Raw genomic sequence first — 22795 nt, forward strand, 5'->3', positions numbered from 1 at the left:
GGAAAAAACTCCTCCACCTGCTTTGTCATGAAAAACAAGGTTCGAGATAGATAACCAGGACAAGTGGGTCGTGGCTGTAAAGTCTTATCAGCCTGTTGTTCAGTGTTTGATGGAGATCTGAAATCACAAACAGACTCCCTGTTCTACCATATTCACCATTCAGCACAGTGTCAATGAACCCAGGCCCATACAGAAGCTTTTAGTCGTGGAGTGATTAACCACTGTGCTAGATTAGTTGAAGCAGCTGGCTCTCATACAGGTCTTTCATGTCATTTCTGGCTTGTCTCTGAAACTAGGATCAAAGCCAATAACAGGACTGGATCCTCTCTTCTTATTGGTTGATTGTTTTCTGAGAGATAAAATCAAAATTTTGTAGATCAGGAAAATTAATAGGGAAACCAAATCCTGCAAGTGTGGATGGTGGATTCAGGTGGGTGAGGGTTGGACGAGAGTGGTGACTGACATCACAAAGTAACAGATGTCCTGCTGGCTGGTTTTCAGACACGGTTTCTCTGAGCACATTACTTTCATAGTAACAGACCTGCTCTATTGTCAAATCTTGAAATCAAAGTAGACAGACCTCACTTTATTTAAAAGAATAAAAAGTGAATAAAATGTACAGAGGAGCTCTTTTTTTAGTTGGCTAATGGTAACGCACTGACTTCATGCTTTTTCAGGCTGAAAACAAACTCTATGTCAAGAGAACTGATGTGTTTGGAGCTGCATGAAGCTGATTGGCTGCTGACAAGCTGCTGCCGCTGCAAACTGCAAACTGTCATCACAAGACATCTGCTCAATAAGCCAAAACCCTGTCAAGTGACATCTCTTACATAACATCTGATAGTCACACAGTGTGACCAACCATCAGTATCAATAAAGCTCTTTACTGAGGTAGCAGAGTCAAATCAACTATGGTATGTTTACTCTGGTCCTGAACAGATGTCACAGTTTTGAGGTTCTTATATTTGGTGATGATACTTTCCATTAAAAAAACAAAAACAAATACAGGAGTTTTCCATGTAATTGCACAATTTTACATTTTGGTATTTCTACATTTAAGTACTGCCATACAACCCCTGCCCACCTGCATACCTGTCCCTCATTACCCACTTACTTCCCAGTTTATATCCTGGTCTATTTTTTCCTCTATACTGAAGACCTGATGTGTTTACCACCATGTCAAAGAGTTCTGAAGTCTTCAGCAAGGAAGATAAGGATCAAGTTAAACTTTCTCCAGCACTACAAATTACTTTTTAGCTGAGCTCACAAACAGAATGTACTTTTATACTGATTGAGAACATACTTTTTTTTTCCTTTAAAAAAAAGGATATTTTCTTGTTGTTTGCATTGAACAGCACATGAAAGGCTCAGACTGGAGCCATGTTACAATAATAACATTCATATCTCTAGTTTGTGTTGGACTCTTGGACTCACTCCATCTGTATGGGCTGTGAGTTTGTGCTGGATTAAATATAAGACTAGCACTTTTAAACACACACACCTGACAGGGCACCACACTGTGTCCATGACACAAATGAACACATTTCAATGATTTACCCAACGACACGCACAAAACAGAATGAGACCAGTCAGTTTTCTATGTCACACTGGTTTCAGGTTAAGAAATGCTCATTCCGAGTCAGGTGTAAGATCTGTTTTTAAAAGGACCATATTTATTCCCTAAATCCTTATTGGCCTAAAGTATAACATAACGTATCACATCTCAGATATAGACAGTGACCCAGTGGCTGTCCTGCATTTTCTTTATTTATATATGGCAATTCTAAAAACTACAGTGTCATACAGCTTTAGAACGATGAATATTTAAAAACTATGTATATGCCTTCAGAAACTGTGTCTTTTGAAGATTGAGGTCCTCACCAGGAACCAGTAAAAGCCACAGGATTCAGAAGTTGGATGTGTAGAGAGAATGTTGAAAATAAGCAAGATCCAGAGGGGCAGCCTTATCATCCCACAGCTCTGCCTCCACCCCAATCACTTTTCTCTCCTAATATGTCCCTGCAGATCGATTGAAGAAGAGAAACTGTAAGTTCAGCTCAGCAAAGCTTTGTCTGTTAAACCTTCTGGTATCCTGGTATCTCTGGTATATGGAGGTCCAGTCTCAGGCCAGTGCTCTCCTGCTCTTCAAGCTCTCTGTTGCTGGTGTGTACAGGGAGCACGTCACAGCTCTGTGATGTCACTGGGCTGCCTGATGACACAGATGAGTGGAGCCCTGTCTGCTGTACGTGGGGCGCAGTGGGTCAATGGGAAAGCTCCCGCTCAGAAAACACTGGAATGCAGAGACACTCACTGCTGCTTTCAAGTGACATTTGTCTTTAATTAATGAAAATTCAGCTCATGCAATTGCTCAGCTCCAATATGAAGCACTGGAGTCAGACTGTGAAATACTCATCATTTTGTGATCGATCACTAGTTACCCATAAGAAATGTGCTCAATGTGGCTCCATAGTTGTTTTAACATCCATTTTCATATCCTTCACACACCCGACTTTTGGCCTATTATAATTTCTGTTTTGAAATTTTGGTGAAATAAAAGCACTTACTTATGCCTACTTCCCCAACTTTGGGCATAGGCCACGAACAAGAGCCCTCCAGGCGCCCTGAGTCCTGGGCCAATTTCTTAACTGTCCCCATGTATGGCCAGACCTGCCAGTCACGGCACCATGTGTTTCTTGGTCTGTCTCTTTCCGTTTTCCCTTGTGGATTCCAGAAGAGGGCATATTATATCTTGTGATGAACTTTATGGCTCCCGTTGTCTCACAAAAACAAAAATCCTCAAAGACAAAACACATCCAGGTCACTGTCTTTTTGAGCTACTGTCCTCCGGCAGGAGATACAGGACAGTCAAAGCCAGTACAAACAGATTAAAAAGCGCCTTCACCCCAAAGCACTAATTGCACTCAGTGCTATGGGGATGTGAAAATAGAAGGTGCTCAGATGTAGGTAAAAGGACAGTATATTGTATGTTTCTTTTGTGTGTGTTTTATGTGTTTTTAATGTTTTTATGACTTTGCACTGCAGGAGATGCACTTCAATTTCGTTGTAGTGGAAATGACAATGACAATAAAGTATCTATCTATCTATCTATCTATCTATCTATCTATCTATCTATCTATCTATCTATCTATCTATCTATCTGGCCGATTAGTTATGAAGGATCCAACACTTAAATCATAGTTACATTCATATATTTTTTGCCAAACAAAAATGTCAATCTGTAGGTGACATCACCAAAGTGGACTGCCTAAATGTTACCGTCACCATTGCAGCCATTTAATGATTATACTAAAATATTCTACTAAAGATTAGGAAAATGCCAATAAACCACAATGTAATTCAATTACTTAAAAAAACTTTATTTCCATGTCCCTAATCCGAAAACATCAAACTTCCAGCAAAATGTAGCACAATATGGAAGTAAACAAGAAATCTGCAAAACAGGCCACAGACTCTACAGAAGCCAGAGGACACATGGCAGCATGGACGCACAAACACTGAGTTGATTCAAGGACAAACAGGAGAAGTTCTGCATTATTAAAAAAAAAAAAAACATCAAATAACTGCTGGTGTGAGCAACAAAGTGCTTGTTCGCTTTTCTTGATTTAACATGATCAAAGTTCGTGTTTCGACGTTTAATTAACGATCTAAAGACAAGCGTAGAAAGAGGCAAAAGTAGCTCGAGAGTTAGAAAAGCATCTCCACTTGAGTCGCCGGCTGTTATTTGGTTTTTGTTTGGACTCTTCTACTTTTAGTTCACAGTGACTTTTCCTGAGGTTTGCTGTGTGTACTTTCATTCTGGGTGAAGGAATTCAGCATTCCTGGTTGACGCTGGTATTAGTGCAGCGTTAATGACAATGGCTTCAACATGTCCTGTATAGACAGTGTTGTCCCTTAACTATCCACAAGGCACAGACAGATCTACAGAGACTCCAGCTGTGTCCCGGTTCAGGGGCTGCATTTTGAACACTGGACTGAAATGAGTAGATCCTCGTTGGCCCAACCTATCCCAAGATTCATTGCGTGCCGGTAATTAAAACAATATGATGGCAAACACCAACAGAGAGCAGGAGGGTTACATTTTAAAATGTGCCAGATCAGTTCAGCAGCTGTTAAAGCCTCAAGTCCTCATGGGAAAAAAAGGGTACATGTTGTCAAAGTTGCTAGGTGGCAGGAGCTGCACCTTGTTACGCAATGGTAGAGGCAGGCACAGCTGAGAAAAGCCTCTTGAGGCCACGCCTCCGTTCTCCATCCTCTGGAGGAATCAGCCCCTGAACTGTGACACGGCTTGAGTCTCCACAGACAAGATTTGAACTGAGGGTTATTTCGGGATAAATGAGAATCTTTATAAAAGCTTTCAATGCAGAATCATCATCACCACCATCACGACGGTGCAGATTTGACAGACTCTAGCTGAGGTTGATTGTAGTCTTCTTGTTACAGAAGCAATGCTGCATGATTGAGCTGTGAAGCTGCAGTGATTATTTCAGAGAGAGAAATGAATCATATCTTCATAATTGATTATTTGTTTAAGTCCCTTTTCATGCAAAATGTGTGAACAATGAAAAACAATAAATTTTATAGTTCAAGCATCTCAAACGTCATAGTAAACTGAATATTTTCGCATTTTGGAAAATAAAGTGATGTGATGATATCACTTTGGGGAATTCTGATTGTAAAACAAACAAACAATTGTTTCCCATTTTTTTCTTCCTCAAAACAACAACTGCCAGATTAATAATGAGAAGAATTGTTAGTTGCAGCTTTGAGGAGCTGCTGTCCTGATTATCCTAGCTGAAGTGTGAGGTATGGGTATTTTCCCAAAGAGTCCACCGACAGATAACTAAAGTTAGCTTGTAAAATACAGCACATACATCCAACCACGGGTCCATCCTCACTACATATGCTCATACGCGGGAGATTCATTCACTGTAAATGCCTCAGTCCCACTTCCACGAAGCGACACTGACTCGTGTCATTGGTGGTCGAGCTGGAGTCGCGTTTAAAAGCACTCGTTCGTTTTAGGTTTGGACAGACACACCTGATACAGTAGGAGAGAGAGGAGGATCAACACTGACGTCCACAGTTGCAGGGAACCTCCTCTGATCGTTGGGAGGATTGGGCAGCTCTAAGGAGACTGCAGGGCGTCACAGAGTAGAAAACAATAATATGATGTTTACAGACTGCTACAGTCAGAGAAGAGATGAATAAACTGTCAAATTATTTAAGTAAAATTTAGTAGTTCAACAGCAGATTTGAACCCCTGGAATCTGACATTAAGCATCAAAATAAACTTGTTAAAGAGGAACTATGCAAATCCGGTGGCATTTCCGCTGTTTTGCTAACCTTCCACCTGGTCATGTGCATTTGTTTTTAACGAAGTTGGCGAAAAAACAATACATGGAGTGGTGGATAACGTTACATACGTATATGTGTAGGCAGCCTCAGTTTAATCATCCCTTCTCTGTGACGTAGCGATCTGTGCGCATGTGTTTGTTTTCTACCCTTTGACAACCTGTGAGAAGAGCTGTATAAAAACAAATCTTTAAATTATGAGTTCATCATTCATCAAGGTGCTGAGCATTTACCAACTGCAGTCTACAACATCTGTTTTCTGCACTGAAACATGTCTTGTCAAAGTGTCCAGATGAAAAATTAAAGACTTTGTGTGACCAAAGCACCTAATCCGTAACACCTGAGGCTGTTTGAACATTTTGCTGTAGCACCAGATCCTCAGAGAACAGCTGTAATAGAAAAATCAATTTCTAAAATTTTACAAAATCACCAAATGAAAGCAGGAACAGATTTAAAACCTAGCTCTGGTCCTTAAAGTTGGACTATGTAACCTTTGAAGTAAAATAAATAAATAAAACAAATCCTTGTATTATTAAAAGCTGGTTGTGTGTGTGTGTGTGTGTGTGTCGAGTTCAGTAGAATCCAGGTTCAGCTGCTGCAGTCTTACCTCACTGTGTTACCTCACCAGTAGCTTATCAAGGCTAATGTTCGCAAATTTAGGATTAACATTACTGTGTACCGTGTCAGCTTGCTGACTTTGTGACTTTGTCATTACTTGTGCTCCAACTGCTTGATTATTATCATGATACAGGAAACTGAAACACTCGGTGTAAACACATGGAGGCTGTATTAGTATAGTAGTGATGCTCATTAGCTCAGCGCAGGTTTGAAAACAGCCTCAGTTACTGCTGATTTTATAATTACTGCCGATCAGATGATTCAGTAATGTCACTGTAGGAATAAACTGTGTATCTGATCATCACAAAATAACATCACACACTTGACTGTCAACATAGAAGCATATTATATAGTAGGTAAACATCTGGCCTGTATGATAATAACTGTTCCTTTGAAATTTGTGGCAAGATCAGCAACCTGTCAAATACCCGTTTATATTCTAAGTGCTCTTAAAATGCATCTTTGCATCTTTGATTCTGTGTTTTTTGTAACAATCACAGTCTCAGGTGACAACACAGAGGCTCAACTGTCTGACACCTTCTGTTGGTGTGTGAATTCGTACATAGTTTCTGCACAGAAACTTTCACTGACCTCTAGTGTTGTTAGATGGTTTCTACAGGACACAGCAGCTACACCACAGGTGAAGCTGAAGCTGCAGCTTCTGAGGACACAGTCGTGGCATTGAGGAAACCATTCAGTTTATGACAGTACAGGTTTATACCCGTTTTAAAGCTGGAGGTAACGTCAAAGCAGCAGCTCTGTTTGTGGATCTACTGACTCACCAGAAACTTAGGATATGAAGGAAAATTCAGTCTGCCACCATGCTGTAAATACTTGTGGTCTTCACAGTGGTTGATGCTCAGCAAAAGTTACATAGTCTCACTTCAGGACTTTTATATGAGATTTTCAAACATAATACTAAAAATTATTAACATATATGTTAAATGAAAGAGATTCAATGTCAATATTTCATAAATCTGATCAATGTTGTCTGTGAGATGAATTTTAAAGAGAAGCTAGTTTGCTGTGAAACTTTATGCAAAAGTCTTGTGGTGCTGGATAAAACTATTCAGGCACATGTGAATGCGAAGCTTACATAAGAGCTAACTGTAGTTCAACATTTTGTCCCAAACCAGCTCCACACGACCGCTCTGAGAAGCTCCGAGAAGTGGGAGAGGACATTAACACCAGTTTCTGTCGAATGCAAGTAACACTGACTTGGAAAAAAATGGTCTGCTGCCTCCACAGAGGCATTTGGACGGCTCATCATTACCGGACCTGTCCGTTTCCAAAGCACGAGGGGCAACTAAAGCTGAAGATACATGGTGAATGGTAATGTGGCTCTGGCAGAAGGACTGATAAAAAACAGGAAATATCTTGCAGTCCGGTGAGAGAGAATTACAGGTGTGTGTTGCTGTTGGATTAGATGGAGAAGACCTGAAGTTGGGCAGCAGGATTCAGGGTTCTGGTTCAGGACTGCTGGCTGCTCCACTGGTTGGCCATGGGCCTGCGGAGCAGCTCCTCCACATGACGCGCCACGTCCATCGTGTCCTCCAGGTCAAAGTCTCCGTCTGCATCCAACATGCTGTCGCTCCTGACAAGACCAGAGCAGCAGAAGGACGTTCACTGGAAATACTTTGTACAACATTGAGCTGGGATTGTGGACATATTTATTTATGTACAGTTGTTGCATTGATTGCACAGGCAGGGATGTGCATGTATTTCAAGAGTCATGTATAAAAGAATTGTTAATGAAGGGAAAGGTGCATTATCAGACAGTGTAGTGTGTAAATGCAGTAAAGCAGTGTTCTTACATGGGAGGATAAACACTGAAGTTGTTGGGGTGGCTCACAGAGGGAGAAGCTGTCTGGTCCATGAATGTCGGAGTTCCTCCGCTGGGTTCAGGGTTAGGGGTGGTAAACCTGCCAGAGACACGCGCAACACATTACTTCATTCAATGACGGTTTTAATGACAAATACAGAACGTTCTGAAAGTGTTAGGCTCGTATCTGCCACACTGTACCATGTAGGAGTCTGATGGCTCCTGAACCTGCCACCACATGTGTTTTAAACCTTGGAAACTTACTCCATATGTGTGAGAGTGTGTGTTTGCATGTGTGTATACAACTTACTCTGGCACAACTTGTTTAATTTGTGGTTTTACGTATCCATCCACTGCTTTTGCTGCAAGAGAGACATAATGCCAAAACTGTACTTTAGGGTGATTGAAACGTGTGTATATATATATATATCTCAAAGAAGTGATGTATTGATGTGAAAAGATGTATGTAGTGCTGATACATACAGAGTGGAGGGGTGTAGTACTTGGCAAAAACCTCATCTTTGGGCCGGTCGGGGTAGAGGAACAGGAGGTGGTTCAGGTCACTGATGCGATCAGCCAGGGAGCGGATGGAGAAGTCCTTGGTGGTGTAAGGCAAAAGATTCCAGACCAGCCTCTCACCTTTCCAAAGACAGGAGCAACCAAAGACTCAATCACTGCTCTACGTATATACAGTATGATCATTTTCTTGAAAAGCAAAGCAAAGTTCAGCACCTTGTTTGTTGGGATTCTCAGCCACCCAGGCTATGGTGATGCCTCCGATCTCAGAGTCACTGAAGCGCAGCAGGAAGGTGCCGTTGGGTTTGGACAGCAGCATGTCCTGTGCCTGCTGCTTGTTCACAAAGCCCAAGATGGCCCTGCAAACAGAACACAGACACATGGGTATTTACACATCAACTCTTTACTGTACTGGCGACACTCCCTCCACCTTCTTTGTCATTAGCAGCTGAACGTTTGAATTCATTCTTACAACTGGTAGAAAAACATGACGGTTCCTGCTCAGTAAACACAAAACTTTATAATAAGCACACACTATTAAGCATTAGTTAAGCCTTAATAAATACTGAATTCTTCATTTATAACACATGAACACTCAGTAGTATGTAGTTTATAAATACAGTTAGTGCTTATCAATGATGAGTAAAACACTTTTAACTGTGTTTATAAACTACATACTAATGAGTATTCATGTGTTATACACTATATTACCAAAAGTATTCGCTCACCTGCCTTTACTCATTCTATGAACTGAAGTGCCATCCCATTCCTAACTCATAGAATTCAATATGATGTCGGTCCACCTTTTGCAGCTATTACAGCTTCAACTCTTCTGGGAAGACTGTCCACAAGGTTGAGGAGAGTGTTTATAGGAATTTTTGACCATTCTTCCAAAAGCGCATTGGTGAGGTCACACACTGATGTTGGTCGAGAAGGCCTGGCTCTCAGTCTCCGCTCTAATTCATCCCAAAGGTGTTCTATCGGGTTCAGGTCAGGACTCTGTGCAGGCCAGTCAAGTTCATCCACACCTGACTCTGTCATCCACGTCTTTATGGACCTTGCTTTGTGCACTGGTGCACAGTCATGTTGGAAGAGGAAGGGGCCCGCTCCAAACTGTTCCCACAAGGTTGGGAGCATGGAATCGTCCAAAATGTTTTGGTAACCTGAAGCATTCAAAGTTCCTTTCACTGGAACTAAGGGAATTTATACACCTGGGGCCAGGCCAAGTGATTAGGACACCTGATTCTGATCATTTGAATGGGTGAGCGAATACTTTTGGTAATATAGTGTATATGGATGAATTCAGTATTTAATGCTTAACTAACGCTTAATAGTGTGAACTTATTATAAAGTGTTACCAGAATATCTGTAGTAGTATAGTTGCTCCTTGGTAAAGGTTTGTTAATTGTTTTACCTTAAATAACAAACCGTTGTCTTTGTAGTGAACATAAAACCATTTTCTCGCGAAACAGAGTCAGGCGTGAGTCATTACCCATCATTCCAGTGAGGCTTGAGATGTTTCTTCATGAGCTCCACAACTCCATCAAACCACTGCCAGAAGGTGAAGTTGCGTCCAGGTAAACTCTCCTGCACAAATAAAACATGTTCCATCAGTGTGCTTATAAGCTCACAAGAAAACAGATTAGCCTGTGAATTCAGGCTCATCAGAACATGTATTAAAAGCACTGCAGTAACTTGGTTACCGTAAAAACACACTATCACATAGCAGGGTTATTTAGCGGCTGTGGTTTAGCTTTTTCTTTGGTAATTCTTGGGGCTTTTTATGACTTTATTGTTGCTTCAGTGAGAGAGAGGAGAGAAATTTGGCAAGACAGAGAGAGGATGATATGCAACAGATGGCAACAGGTTGGACTTGGACCAGTGCCAGTGTGGTGATAATAAGCCTTAAAGATGAGCGCTCTACTAGCTGAGCCAACATGGTGTCCTGAGTGGTTCTAGTCTTAGTGATGTGAAGCTGCTGCTGACTTGCTGTAGTGACAGTACAGTGTAGCCTGGTCTGGAGTTCAGTCAGTAGTCTGGCCTCACCCGGTTGAACTGGGCCCAGGATATGGTCATGTTGAGGTAATCCTCAGGATTGTTGCTGCTGCTTGTGAAAGCCTTTTGTGCCAAGAAGACTAGGTTATCCTCCGACAGGCCACGCCCACTGCTCATCTCCGCCTTGTACTTCATATCCAGGGCCTCGCACAGCTGGGGCCACAGCACCTTGTCTGGTACGATGAATGGCACCCTGCCCTGAGGACACAACAGACAGCAGTGAGTAAAGATGCCCAGCAGTTCAGATTCTGACTGCCACCTTCTGGCAGGATGCATTATTGACTTACTTGCTTTAACAAAACACCAAAATGACACCAATAACAATCTGTTCTTTTCAAATGATTTGAAATGAAACTGAAGGGAGGTCGACGATGTGGCACAGTCTGCAGCTTTACTCCTGTCAGTCTGATGTTTTTGTTTCTTATTCTCAACAAATGCATTTGTTGAAATCAGAAAATATAGAGTATAACCACACTTACTTTAAAGGGATAGTTCAACATTTTGGCAAATTGGCCCATTGCCATAATCCCTATAGTTTTAGGAGTAGATTCATTACCTTTAATTGTCAGCTACTCAGAGCTACACTACGAAGGCTCATGGAATTTCTTGGTTTCCCTCATCAAACTCATCTGTGGTGGACAAGTTGTGACCTGCACATTCATCACGCTATGAGATAATAACGGAACGTTACGAAATTTGCCTCAAAAACTGAGGGAAAATGAGGGAAACCAAGGGAAACCAAGAAATTCCATGAGCCTCCATAGTGTAGCTCTGAGCAGCTCACGTCTCTGCTCCACCATTCTAAAAACAGCTTGCACTGACAATTAAAGGTAACAAACCTACTCCTAAAACTATAGGGATTATGGCAATGGGCCAATTTGCCAAAATGTTGAACTATCCCTTTAACCAACCATGTTGCTACCTAACCCCTGACAAGCTGATACTGTGAGCAGTAGGGAAATATTACTTGATATAGTGAAGTATAAAGGAGCCACTGTGGAGTCATGGAGCAGCCAACTTACAGGTTCAGCAAAGGCGTTGTCCCACAGGACTGTTGCTGTGGCGTTGTTGTCCTGACTGCCGTGGACTATAACTACAACAGGCAGCGATAAGGTCTGAAAGTTACAAGCACAACAGGAGGGACAGTTATAAAATCAAGAAGAACAGACTCTTGGGCCAATTTATCGCTAGAGAGCATTTAGATCAAATGTAGACAAAGCCATAATAGTATGTGGCGTTTCTTTCTCAGACACAGTGAAGATGACATCAGGAGCGAAAGGCCACAGAGTAAAGCCAACCACTCAATAATCAAACAAGATAGGAGTCCTTTAGCTGCTTTTAACTGTAACAGGAAATAAAATGTCCCATCTGATTACTTTGACATGGAAGACCAGCTCGTTGCCCCCGACACTGAACTGTGATTCAAACAGGACTGTGAACTTCTCCTCCGTCACCGACTCTGCGCCTCGACGGTCAGAACGCTTGATCCGTTTCAGTGACTGCAAACACACACACACACACAGCAAACATATGAGACATGTTGCTTCATTCTGAAAAACGTAGTAAGTGTAAAACATTCTGAGAAAACAGTGCGACTGCACTTTCAAAGCTCAGAGAGAAATAAACTATATCAGTAGTCCAGGCAAAATAGCGTTTTACGACAGACTAATTGTCACAGAAGGTTTTTCACCATACATCATTTCTATGAGGTGTCTAGAACAACATACTAAAAGTCCTAAGAAATCCTAGTTGGGGAAATATGTTTAATTTGCATCATTATTTACTGTATAAAGTCTATGGTGCCGACAACAATACACCTCAATGGGGCTATTTTTTCCCTTTACTCCCATCACAATGAAACTTTACACAATGAAAGTATCCATGAAATGTAACATTTTTTGTATTACAAGTTTCTTTGAAAATGAATTTGAGTATGCAAATGAGCCTTACACTAATCAAATATGCCCAAAATACACCCGAATAGACTTCTTTTTTTCCTTTACTCCTACCACAATGAAACTTTACACAATTAAAATAGACATTAAAAGTAACATTTTTTGTATTACAAGTTTCTTGGAAAATGAATTTGAATATGCAAATGAGCAATACACTAATGGAATATGCCCAAAATACACCCGAATAGGCTTATTTGCTTCCTTTACTCCTACCACAATCACACTTCACACAATGAAAGTAGTACATGAAAAGTAACATTTCTGTATTTCAAGTTTCTTGGAAAATTAATTTTAAATATGTAAATGAGCTCAACACTAATTGACCTATGGTCAAGAAGCCATAAAGCCACAAGCAACAACAGGGGCCAAATAACTAACACATTCATGTCCATTCAATAAGGTAACCTATGCACTGAGTGCTGTCACTTGCCACACTTGACTTTTATGCATACACACATGTCACTTGCCACACTTAAAAGACCTATATTGACCTTAAGAATTAATTGCACAGTCTTGTCTCCAGTTGCTTTCTAAATTCTTTTTATTATTATTAGCGAACAAGCCTTACCTAACGACTTTCCTCCCAGTTTGCAGAGAACATCAGAAGAAAGTCAGAATTCATCAAAGTCGTTTCAACGACTGTGTGTGATGTTATATTAAATATGCTGTTATGTTCAACAACATATGAGCGGGACTAAGAAAGTTATTTGGCCCCTGTTGCTGCTTGTGGCTTTATGGCTTCTTGACCATAAGTCAATTAGTGTTTAGCTCATTTACATATTTAAAATTAATTTTCCAAGAAACTTGAAATACAGAAATGTTACTTTTCATGTATACTTTTATTGTGTGAAGTGTGATTGTGGTAGGAGTAAAGGAAGAAAATAAGCCTATTCGGGTGTATTTTGGGCATATTCCATTAGTGTATTGCTCATTTGCATATTCAAATTCATTTTCCAAGAAACTTGTAACACAAAAAATTTTACTTTTAATGTCTACTTTCATTGTGTAAAGTTTCATTGTGGTAGGAGTAAAGGAAAAAAAGAAGCCTATTCGGGTGTATTTTGGGCATGTTTGATTAGTGTAAGGCTAATTTGCATATTCAAATTCATTTTCAAAGAAACTTGTAATACAAGAAATGTTACATTTCATGGATACTTTCATCATGTAAAGTTTCATTGTGATAGGGGTAAAGGAAAAAAATTGCCCCATTGGGGTGTATTGTTGTCGGCACCATAGACTTTATACAGTAAATAATGATGCAAATTAAACATATTTCCCCAACTAGGATTTCTTAGGACTTTTAGTATGTTGTTCTAGACACCTCATAGAAATGATGTATGGTGAAAAACCTTCTGTGACAATTAGTTCCCTTTTTGGGTCCAAAATGAGCTAAATTGCCTGGACTACAGGCTTTGGATGCACGCACAATACTTGTTAGCAGCAGGAATCAATACAATAATAATACTGGATAAAATTGACAGATTCTTGAAATGTACATTCATGCCATATCTTAGTAAAGATGTCTAACTTTACTTTGCTGAAGTTTAAAAAAAAGAAATTAAAAAATATGACACTGCTATGCGCTACCTTGAAACAGTCTCATAAACATGACTAACATGTCAGTCTGTGTGAACATCCCACAGTTTTACAGGTTAGTTGTGAAACAAAACAACTCATAATTAATGTTGATGAAATTAAAGGTTGTTGAGTAAATTAGAGCTGCTTTACGCAATATGGCGTATCAGATACAACTGAATCACTAACACACCCATATTTTAGACCAGTCTGGTAATTCATTTGAAGGGTTGATCCATAGGAAGATATTTTTGAGGTTTTAACAACCATACACCATCTCAGTTTTGTTGTGCGTCTCCTCTCTCTGGCTTCTCTTTAGAGCTCTAGTAACAACAGATCAGTAGGCCAATTAAAAGAGAGGATTAAGCATCTCTTCAGCCAATCAGAAGACAAGACGCTTTCGGACACTCTTTGATGAAGTTTTATGTCGTAATCATACATGAGGTTTCTAACCAACCAAACTAAACAAATGTAAATAGGAAGTTAATTGCAACACAATTCTATTATTACTATAAAAATGTTATACTGGTGGTGGACATTTACGCAAAGACCTTTCGTTATCACTCTAGCTGACATACAGTACACTTACCATGTTTCTGAAGTGTGCACTGAGAGTGCCAGTGGCCTGGTGATACTCCATCACACAGTTGTTGTTGAGGATTTCTCCACTGCTTTCACTACCCGGGCAAAAGAAAGATGCACTTTTTTAATTTCTTAACATGTACAATATTGTCATACATTCTCATTTACTGTATCTCTTTAATAACGGTATAAGCTTTTAATCTCACATGCTGACCAAACCACAGTGTAACATTCAATTAATCAATTACCAATGCATTTGAGATCCTTTAGTATTCATGGACAAGTCAGTGCCAGCTCACCTGTGTGTGCTCTCATTCTTCAGCAGAGCTTTGGCCTGCTGCTCGCTGACAATGACAGCCTTGACCTGCGGTGGGTTCATGTGGACATTGAGTTTTCCGCCCACCAGGAGGCGCACAGTGGCTGCAAACTTGGTCTGGGTTTTCAACACCTGGGGCGGCTGCTTTTCAATGATGAAGGTGCTGAAGAGAGGAGGAGACAATGAAATAATGAGCTGGTCTTATGAGGGGGGAGTAGTGTTATGACATAACAATATGCTTCTTGTCATGAAGACAAATACAGTTCTCACTCTGGTTCAACAGGGACAAAGTTAGCCTATAATGTAAGTCTTAGACCTCTATACTCAAGAAGCCAATCGCATATTCCCCACCGAGGATCATCCAGTCCACAAATAAAACATGGACTGGACGCAGTGCCCTTACTAGCAGTGTAAAGAGAGAGAGTGAAGTAGAGAGAGAAGTAAAACTGAAACTTAACTTTATTAATTGTGCAATGTAATTCTGGTGTAATTCTGTGGTTATGTTGCACTGGAAATATGCAAAATACTCTGCAGACAGGGGCATTGATAAAGGTGACAACCAGACATTACTGAGGGTGAGCGTCAATTCATTGGCCCTGTATCTCCTGTATGAAAAGGGCAAACAGCTTCACGCTCTGGACACAATAAATAGACCACTAAAACAATACTGGCCAATGCCCAGTACAGTACTTGCAATGTATTGGGTAAAGTAAAACAAAATACTTTCACTGCCTCTGTGTTTAAAACATCTGACAAGAGGAAGTACTTGATCACAGTGATGTAATAAAAAAAATAGCTAAGTTAAGATAGCAGTTCTGACACAGTGGCCACAAAAAGACAAAAATATCAAAACTAGCTGGGCTCTAAACAAATTGAGATCAGTTTTACAAAGCTGCTCCATAGTCAGAGCTGTGGAACCCTGTACTCTCATATCTTATCCAAATTCACAAAGCTCCACCACAGGCACTCTCAGCAACCAGGTCTCACCTGGTAACCAGGGCAGAGATGATATCAGTGATGTCGCTGTTGAGTTTGCTCAGCAGCTCTTCCATGGGGCCCGGCAGAGGAAGCTGCTGGGTGAGATGCTCACACCGCCGGATCTGCTGCCGGTTCTGCCAGATCATGTCAGCCAGCTTCTCACACCTCGAGGACATAGAGAGGAGGTGAAGACATCACCACAGCATGGAGGCAAAGGAGATGAGGAGAAAATCCCTACATGTAAGTATTTTCATGCGTAGACATATGCATATCAAAAAAACATTTTAAACATTAAATAAAAACTCCATGCTCAAATATGATATGTAGTTCAGTAGTATGTACCAGGACTGGAGGACGTCCAGTCCTCCCTCATGTGGCCCCCCATTTCCTGCCAGCTGCTGCCTCCTCTTCCACTGGATGAGCTCCTCATCCAGGATGAGAGTCTGCTGCTTCCTCAGGAGGCCCAGGGTCTTCTGGTGCTGCTCTGACAGGTCCTGAAAGAACACCACCAGCCACATGCTGAGGAACATTTGCATGCGTGACATTCAGTTTGTTAACACCCACCAAAGGAAAAACGGACACAGTGAGCGGGAAATTGTTTCTGAATAGTGGAGTAACCCAATTACCGCAAAATCTATATTTTCGGCATGTGTGCATCTCAGCAGTGGAGATTTTGATTTAGCTATTCATCAAACTTGTTGGGAAAATTATAGTGAGGTCAGTAACTTTTCCTCTTGTGCAGAAAGTACTGAAGTACAACAAAAGTCAAGCTTCCCTATTGGCTGATTGTGTTTCAAAATGATGGCAGTGCTGCTGTGAAAACCCATCTCTAAGCCTCTCCTTCAACTTACTGCACTTCAACTGACGAACACATGAATGAGATCATGAAATATTTCTCCACATTATTTACATGAGCGGAAATCTGTCCTAGTTTAGTTACTGTTCATTAGAATAAACTCAAAATTTCAAAAGGCAAAAATAAAATTTATTAATTTGGTTCAGTGCCTGATTTGTGATCCACGATACAAGTGAAAGTGAAATTAAATGACATCCAATTAAACGGAAAGTGAAACATACCAGTTAAGTAGAATATGAGTGACAATCATATTGTTTTATTCAAAGAGTTCCCTCAGGAGTTTCTAACTATCTGTGGCATTATAGATTAATGCTTTTATGAGTTGGCCCCCACCTTCTTTGTCAACACACACATACTGCACACACCAAGAGTCAAAATCTTGCACAGGAGGCAGTATGACACTATGAAACAAGGCAATGCGCCATCAAAGGCAGTGATGAAGAAGACTGCATACAGGTAAACAGAAATGAAAGTGGTGCAAAATATGTATCTGTTTCAAATAGATCAAAGTTGTGTATCATTGCAAAGCTACAGTATACAGCACATGGTGTGTGTTTGTGTGTGTGTGTGTGTGTGTGTGTCCGTGTAATGTCTTCCTACAAGCCTGTATTTCTGTAGTGTGCTGGCCTCTCTGGCGAGCCAGGCCTCCACAGTGGCCCTCTTGCTCTGCAGGGTGGTCTCCCGCTGGGTGCGCTCAGCCGGAGGCAGCGATGACAGGCTGCTCAGCTGGGCTGACAGAGCAGGAAGCAGGGGAAAGACAGAGACATTAGAAACATGCTGTGAACTTTTGAATGACTAAATGAACTTTTCAGCAGCCCCACAAGGAAACATGTGAGTCAAACAGGCTGGTGACAGACAGAGCAACAAAGCTGAGTCTTTGGTTACTATCACATCTTCAGTTGTTTTTCTCTGATTCAAACAGAAAAATGTTTCCATCTTACTTATGAAGTGAATTTACTTTACATCCATGGCTGATGAATGCCCAGCAGAGGTGGGTAGAGTAGCCAAAAATTGTACTCAAGTAAGAGTATAGTTACTTTAGAATAATGTTACTCAAGTATAAGTAAAAAGTAGCCATTCACTGCTGAGTAACCTCTGATTTGTTCGTTTAATGATCAGCGCGTAAATGTAGGCCTAATCAAATACACAAAAATATAGGCTAATAGCAATGACAAAATTCAGATATTGCCAAATAAAAGAAGAACATTTACTAAGACAATAGCCTAAATGACATTTTTTACAAAGTAACATAAATTAAGACAAATTCAGCCACAATAACTTACATAGGCCTATCTATGAAAGATCTATGACTAAAAAGTTACTCAAGTAAATGTAACGGAGTAAATGTAGCGCGTTACTACCCACCTCTGATGCCCAGTGAGTTCAATCCTGCTTAGAGATGCAATAAAATGTTGGGTAGAAACTCATTTTTGGGCCACCTCTTTATGAGTGCATCCTAAGCACCGTACTTTAGCGTGCAGTGTAGCTTTTGTCCAGTGGTATCAGTGTGTGTTTGTCCCTTGTCCTCACCCTGGATGCGCAGGTTCTCCTGGTACTGGATGATGAAGTACTCCTGGCTGTGCTGCAGCTTTCTCAGCTCATTCTCAGTCTCCTGCGTGGCCAAGCGCAGCTCCTCGAAGGCCTGGTTGATCTGCTGGTGGCGCTGTGACAGGGTGTCCATGGCTTGGCTCCCAGTCCCGCAGCTGGCCTACACAGAAATAAAACATCACAATTTTTTTGGCTGTTATGAGTCATTTAGTATTCATGAATACCATCCTCTGCTCTTATTATTACTATCATGATAATTAGGATTAATATTTTGATTATTAGGATTTATAGGATTCCTGCAAATGAAGAGACATCAGCAACAACTTACATTCGTAGCTTCTTGAACCAGCCTCTGTTCTGAGTGCAGGATGTGTTTAATGCAGCGCACCAACTCCAAAGGACAGCGGTCATAAGTGCTCTGCAGACACACACACACACGCACACAAATCATTAATCAAATCAATTAGGAAAACTCGATAGAATGCCAACAATGTGGCCAGTAATGAGAGAGTTCTTTCTGTCCAGCTCCTGCTCTTAATAAAGTGAGACGATGCTTTTTGTTATTATTGCAACACATTTCTCAGAAAGGTTTAAATACTTATGACTTTCTAATATAGACTGTCTATTACAGATTATTTAATTACCTTGAAACTGGCACAACATGAGATTTATTTCTCTTAATCACTCAGTGTTTCAGCCACAAAAGCAGTGGACATTTGACCTAAAGGAAATCATCTGTATGCGGAGGGATAAATCAGTCTTTCGGTCAGTTTTCAAGTCTCTGGCCTTTACAGTTAGATAGCAGCATAAAACTAGCATCTAATTATTTGTTTATCTATTACAGGATCCCCATTAGCTGATGTCATTGGACATCCAGCTAGTCTTCCTTCCTGTGGGCCCTGAGTTACAGTAATTGTTACATAATTAAAAATTATTAAGATATTAGAGATTTCACATTTCTCATGAAAAGAAAAAAACTCTTTATTATAAGAGATATTGACAAGTTGCTTAAAAGCTGATATGGCCTAATCATTCTTGACATTTTAAAGACCTATTACTGTCTGGAATTCGTGTTGATTTACATCAAACAGTTCTCATATATCTTCACTATTCAGTAGGGATGCACCGATGCATCGGCTGAACATCGACATCGGCCGATGTTCGGCTCGTTGACTGCCATCGGCCATCGGCAAAAAAAGATGACATTCACCTATGGCAGTGGCCGATGTTTATGTTGGTTTAAATGTGGCATGAACGCTGTGCTCGGGAGGAACCTTTCTTTTTTCCTTTTTTTGGGGGGGAAGATATTAGCGGTGCAACGGATCATCATTGATCCCTGATCTGTTCGGATCAATATCTTTAGTTCGGCACACATGTGATCCGCGGATTGATTTTTGAAAAAAGAGTTGCGCGCATGTTTAATAAACACACTCGCCAGGTGAAGGCAGAGAGCCTCCGTTCTCACTCTTAACCAGTCACAAGTCATGTAGTTAACTATCACAATTACTCTGGGGCTTTTTAATTGAGGTAAAAAGGTAGCGCAGCCACGGGAGAAATCCTGCTTAGTTCCTCTTTCAGTGTATACAGATAAGTTTTAGTTCATCAACCGTTTGGAAAAAAAAACCTTTCATCATTCTGTCTCTGTGTTACTGCAGATAAAGGGGTTAGGGAGAGAAGTCTAAGTAATTTGACATATTTGAGCATTTTATATATATTAAAAAAAAGTAATGCTATAGTTAGGTTTTCCTGGTAACTACTTTTACCATAAAGCAACTCTAATAGCCTACTAACTCTAGGCCACTGTAAGTGTTTTAAGGTTATGTCAACTAAAAATTGTTTCATAAATTTGTCTAACTGAATTTGTGCTCATTAAATAATAATATGATGAAGAGCTGAAAGACTTTTAAAATAGTTCAGTAATGTTTCTGTGGCACCAAAGACGGAATAAATAACAAAAAGAAAAAACATCGGCATCGGCCAAGTTGTTATTTTAAACATCGGTATCGGCATCGGCCCAGAATTTCACAATCGGTGCATCCCTACTATTCAGTCATAAATCATTGGTCTAACTCATGATCGCTCTCTGTACACTCAATTTGTTGTAATAGGATGAGGCAATCAAGAGTCATAGCAGGTTGAATTGATTTCACCACTCTGATCATTGTGTCATTGTCGTCAGCAATCAGAGTGTATTAGGCATGGTGACCGTGAGAAGCAACTGTTCATCAGGGGGGGTTTTTTGGTTCAGTGGGCATCGCCTGAGACCTGCTTCACTTTCACTGCACCTACGTAACTTTCCATTGACTCATTCTCTTCTGTCCCACAGCAGCTGACTGACTGGTACCTTGAGCTGGGTGGCATAGTGGCCCAGCTTGATCTTGAGCAGAAAGCCGTCCTCTCCTCCCTGAAGCTGGGCTTTCCTCTGCAGTTCCGCCACCAAGTTGTCCAACAGACGCTTGGCTTTGGCTTCCTCTGCTGGGTTGTCCAGCTCCACTGAATCCCTGAGAAGCAATTATGTTTATAGCTTTATAATCAATCCAACATTCTGATAGTAAATTCAACTCTGCATGCAACTCAAAACACAGTCACAATGTTCTTTGTAAAATTCACTCAGTATTGCCACGTCAGTAACATGGTTTAATTTAAAGATATGTATTATTTGTTTCCAATTGTGTATTTAGAAACTCATGCAATAAATCTAAATACACTGTAGTGTGTTATTTAGTCCAATCTATGAAAATAAACAATAAACATTTATAACTATGACAGGCCCATCCATCTCTGCATCTTTTAACTCAGTCACATTAGAGAGGCATTGCCATCTTTACTTTAAATGAAATGCATATAGAAAGGCTACAACCTTATGAATATGTGACCAACACATTATACTGTATTATATCATATTATATTAGAGAATACGTGTGATGAATCATAGAATTAGGATCTTGTATACAAGCAGACTGATAATACCATGGAAAAATCCATGATCCAACCCACTGGCCAGATGCCACCACAATAAGCAAGGCAAGGTCATTTTATTTGTATATCCCGTTTTTACAAACAGTTTGCCTCAAAGGGCTTTACATGGCATCATAACAACATCCTCTGCCCTTAGACCCTCACATTGACTGAGGAAAAACTAAATAATAAAGTTCTATTACGTACCAAAGCTGGCTCTCAATCCACTGGGCCAGGTAGTGTCGCACCTCAATGGGGAAGTGCTGGCCATACAGTGCCTGCATCTGGTGCAAGGCATCCCCCTGCAGCTGCTGGGCCTGTATCCACATTGCCATGGTGCTGCTGTGGTGGAAGGAGGAGGAGGATGGCAGGGAAATGAGATCAGTAAGAGATGAGTAATCATGATGTGTTATTAGTGACGGGAATCGTAGACAGAGCTTGTCAGAAAAGCAAGCACAAACCAATACCTCAAGTGTTGCGCAGTTCCAATGGGATGCAAGTCTTCTTGATGATCTCTTTTATAAGCTCCTACGGCTACAGTCCTGACAAAACCCTGAAATGCTTCCAGAAGCGCTCCTGATTCAACATGGCAAAAAGACTGCACCTCCCACTTCAGATCATTTCAGACACCTCCTCTTCCATCTGACACCCTGAAACAAGAAGCAGAGACTTATGAATTATTTTTAAACCATCAACCACGTCCTGCAGATTTCCTCCTACTTCCTAGCTGGGCAATAAAACTTCATTTCAACCAGAGGTGCATTACTCTGTTACATTACACAGCAACATTTAACACTAACCCGCTTGTATTATCATTATCTGTGCACTCATCCGCAGTAAACAGCACCACCTTCCTCCTCCTGTGCTTGAGTAATAAGACTTCACAAACTGGCTGTAGCTACGTGCGAATCTAACTACTGTTGAAAAATGTGAAAATGTTGAAAAGTACAAATAACTTGGCAGTGAGAAGAGGACACATTAGAAGAGGACCAGTCGTGGTTCATTCAGCTGCACTGTAGGACAGCGGGACTCATCGGGGCAACAGCAGCAAGGAAGCTTTCACTCCCAGCAACTTTGAGACATACAGTAGCCTAGCCTGCTGCTAACGTTACTCTGCGTGGATACGGGCTCGTTGGTAAACACAGACTGTATGGCGGAACTTGTAAATGGCGTCCACGGAGTTTTGCTGAACACATGTACACACACACTGAGTGGTGAGGCGGTGAGTTGAAGTTACGTTTACTACTTTGTTGGGACGATGCAGCGTTACGTTAGCTAGCTAAGTTAGCGGAGGAGGAGTGCTACGTTACTCTACGAGCTAGCTGACTGATAAAACAACTTCACTTTCATGCTCCACAAGTGGTTAACAGCCACGTCTTTCACTCACCTTTAAGTGACTGCAGCAGCACGCCTCACAGAAACACCACGGGCCAAGAGGGACAGCACACACACACACATACACATACACATACACACACGCGCGCGTATACAACTCCTGTAGCTTACAGTTGGTTGACGTGCATGTCACATCGCCAACTCCTATAACGCTCTCTGGTTTCTGGTAAAGCAGCTGTTGTTGCATCGAGTCAAGAGCCGACATTAAGGCCAGCTTCCGCTTTTAGTTTCAAAATAAAAGCATTACT

General features: G+C 40.9%; 1 protein-coding gene across 1 annotated transcript; it reads right to left on the minus strand.

Moving 5' to 3' along the window:
- Positions 1–5510: 5510 nt before the first annotated feature.
- On the minus strand, positions 5511–22711 carry LOC311002425 (signal transducer and activator of transcription 5B-like). Its single transcript, XM_083993789.1, has 20 exons — positions 22540–22711; positions 21620–21802; positions 21360–21494; positions 20539–20695; positions 18523–18612; positions 18177–18354; positions 17247–17377; positions 16133–16284; positions 15800–15955; positions 14796–14975; positions 14504–14591; positions 11761–11883; positions 11407–11499; positions 10376–10582; positions 9822–9916; positions 8546–8688; positions 8297–8452; positions 8124–8175; positions 7806–7913; positions 5511–7585 (listed from the first exon to the last, which is right to left on the minus strand). The coding sequence occupies exons 3-20, from the start codon at positions 21485–21487 to the stop codon at positions 7462–7464; spliced, it is 2361 nt and encodes a 786-aa protein (XP_083849915.1). The 5' UTR covers positions 21488–21494; positions 21620–21802; positions 22540–22711; the 3' UTR covers positions 5511–7461.
- Between the last annotated feature and the right edge of the window lie 84 nt (positions 22712–22795).

This window comes from Trachurus trachurus (genome assembly GCF_905171665.1).
Source record: "Trachurus trachurus genome assembly, chromosome: 19".
Classification (NCBI taxonomy): Eukaryota; Metazoa; Chordata; class Actinopteri; order Carangiformes; family Carangidae; genus Trachurus; species Trachurus trachurus.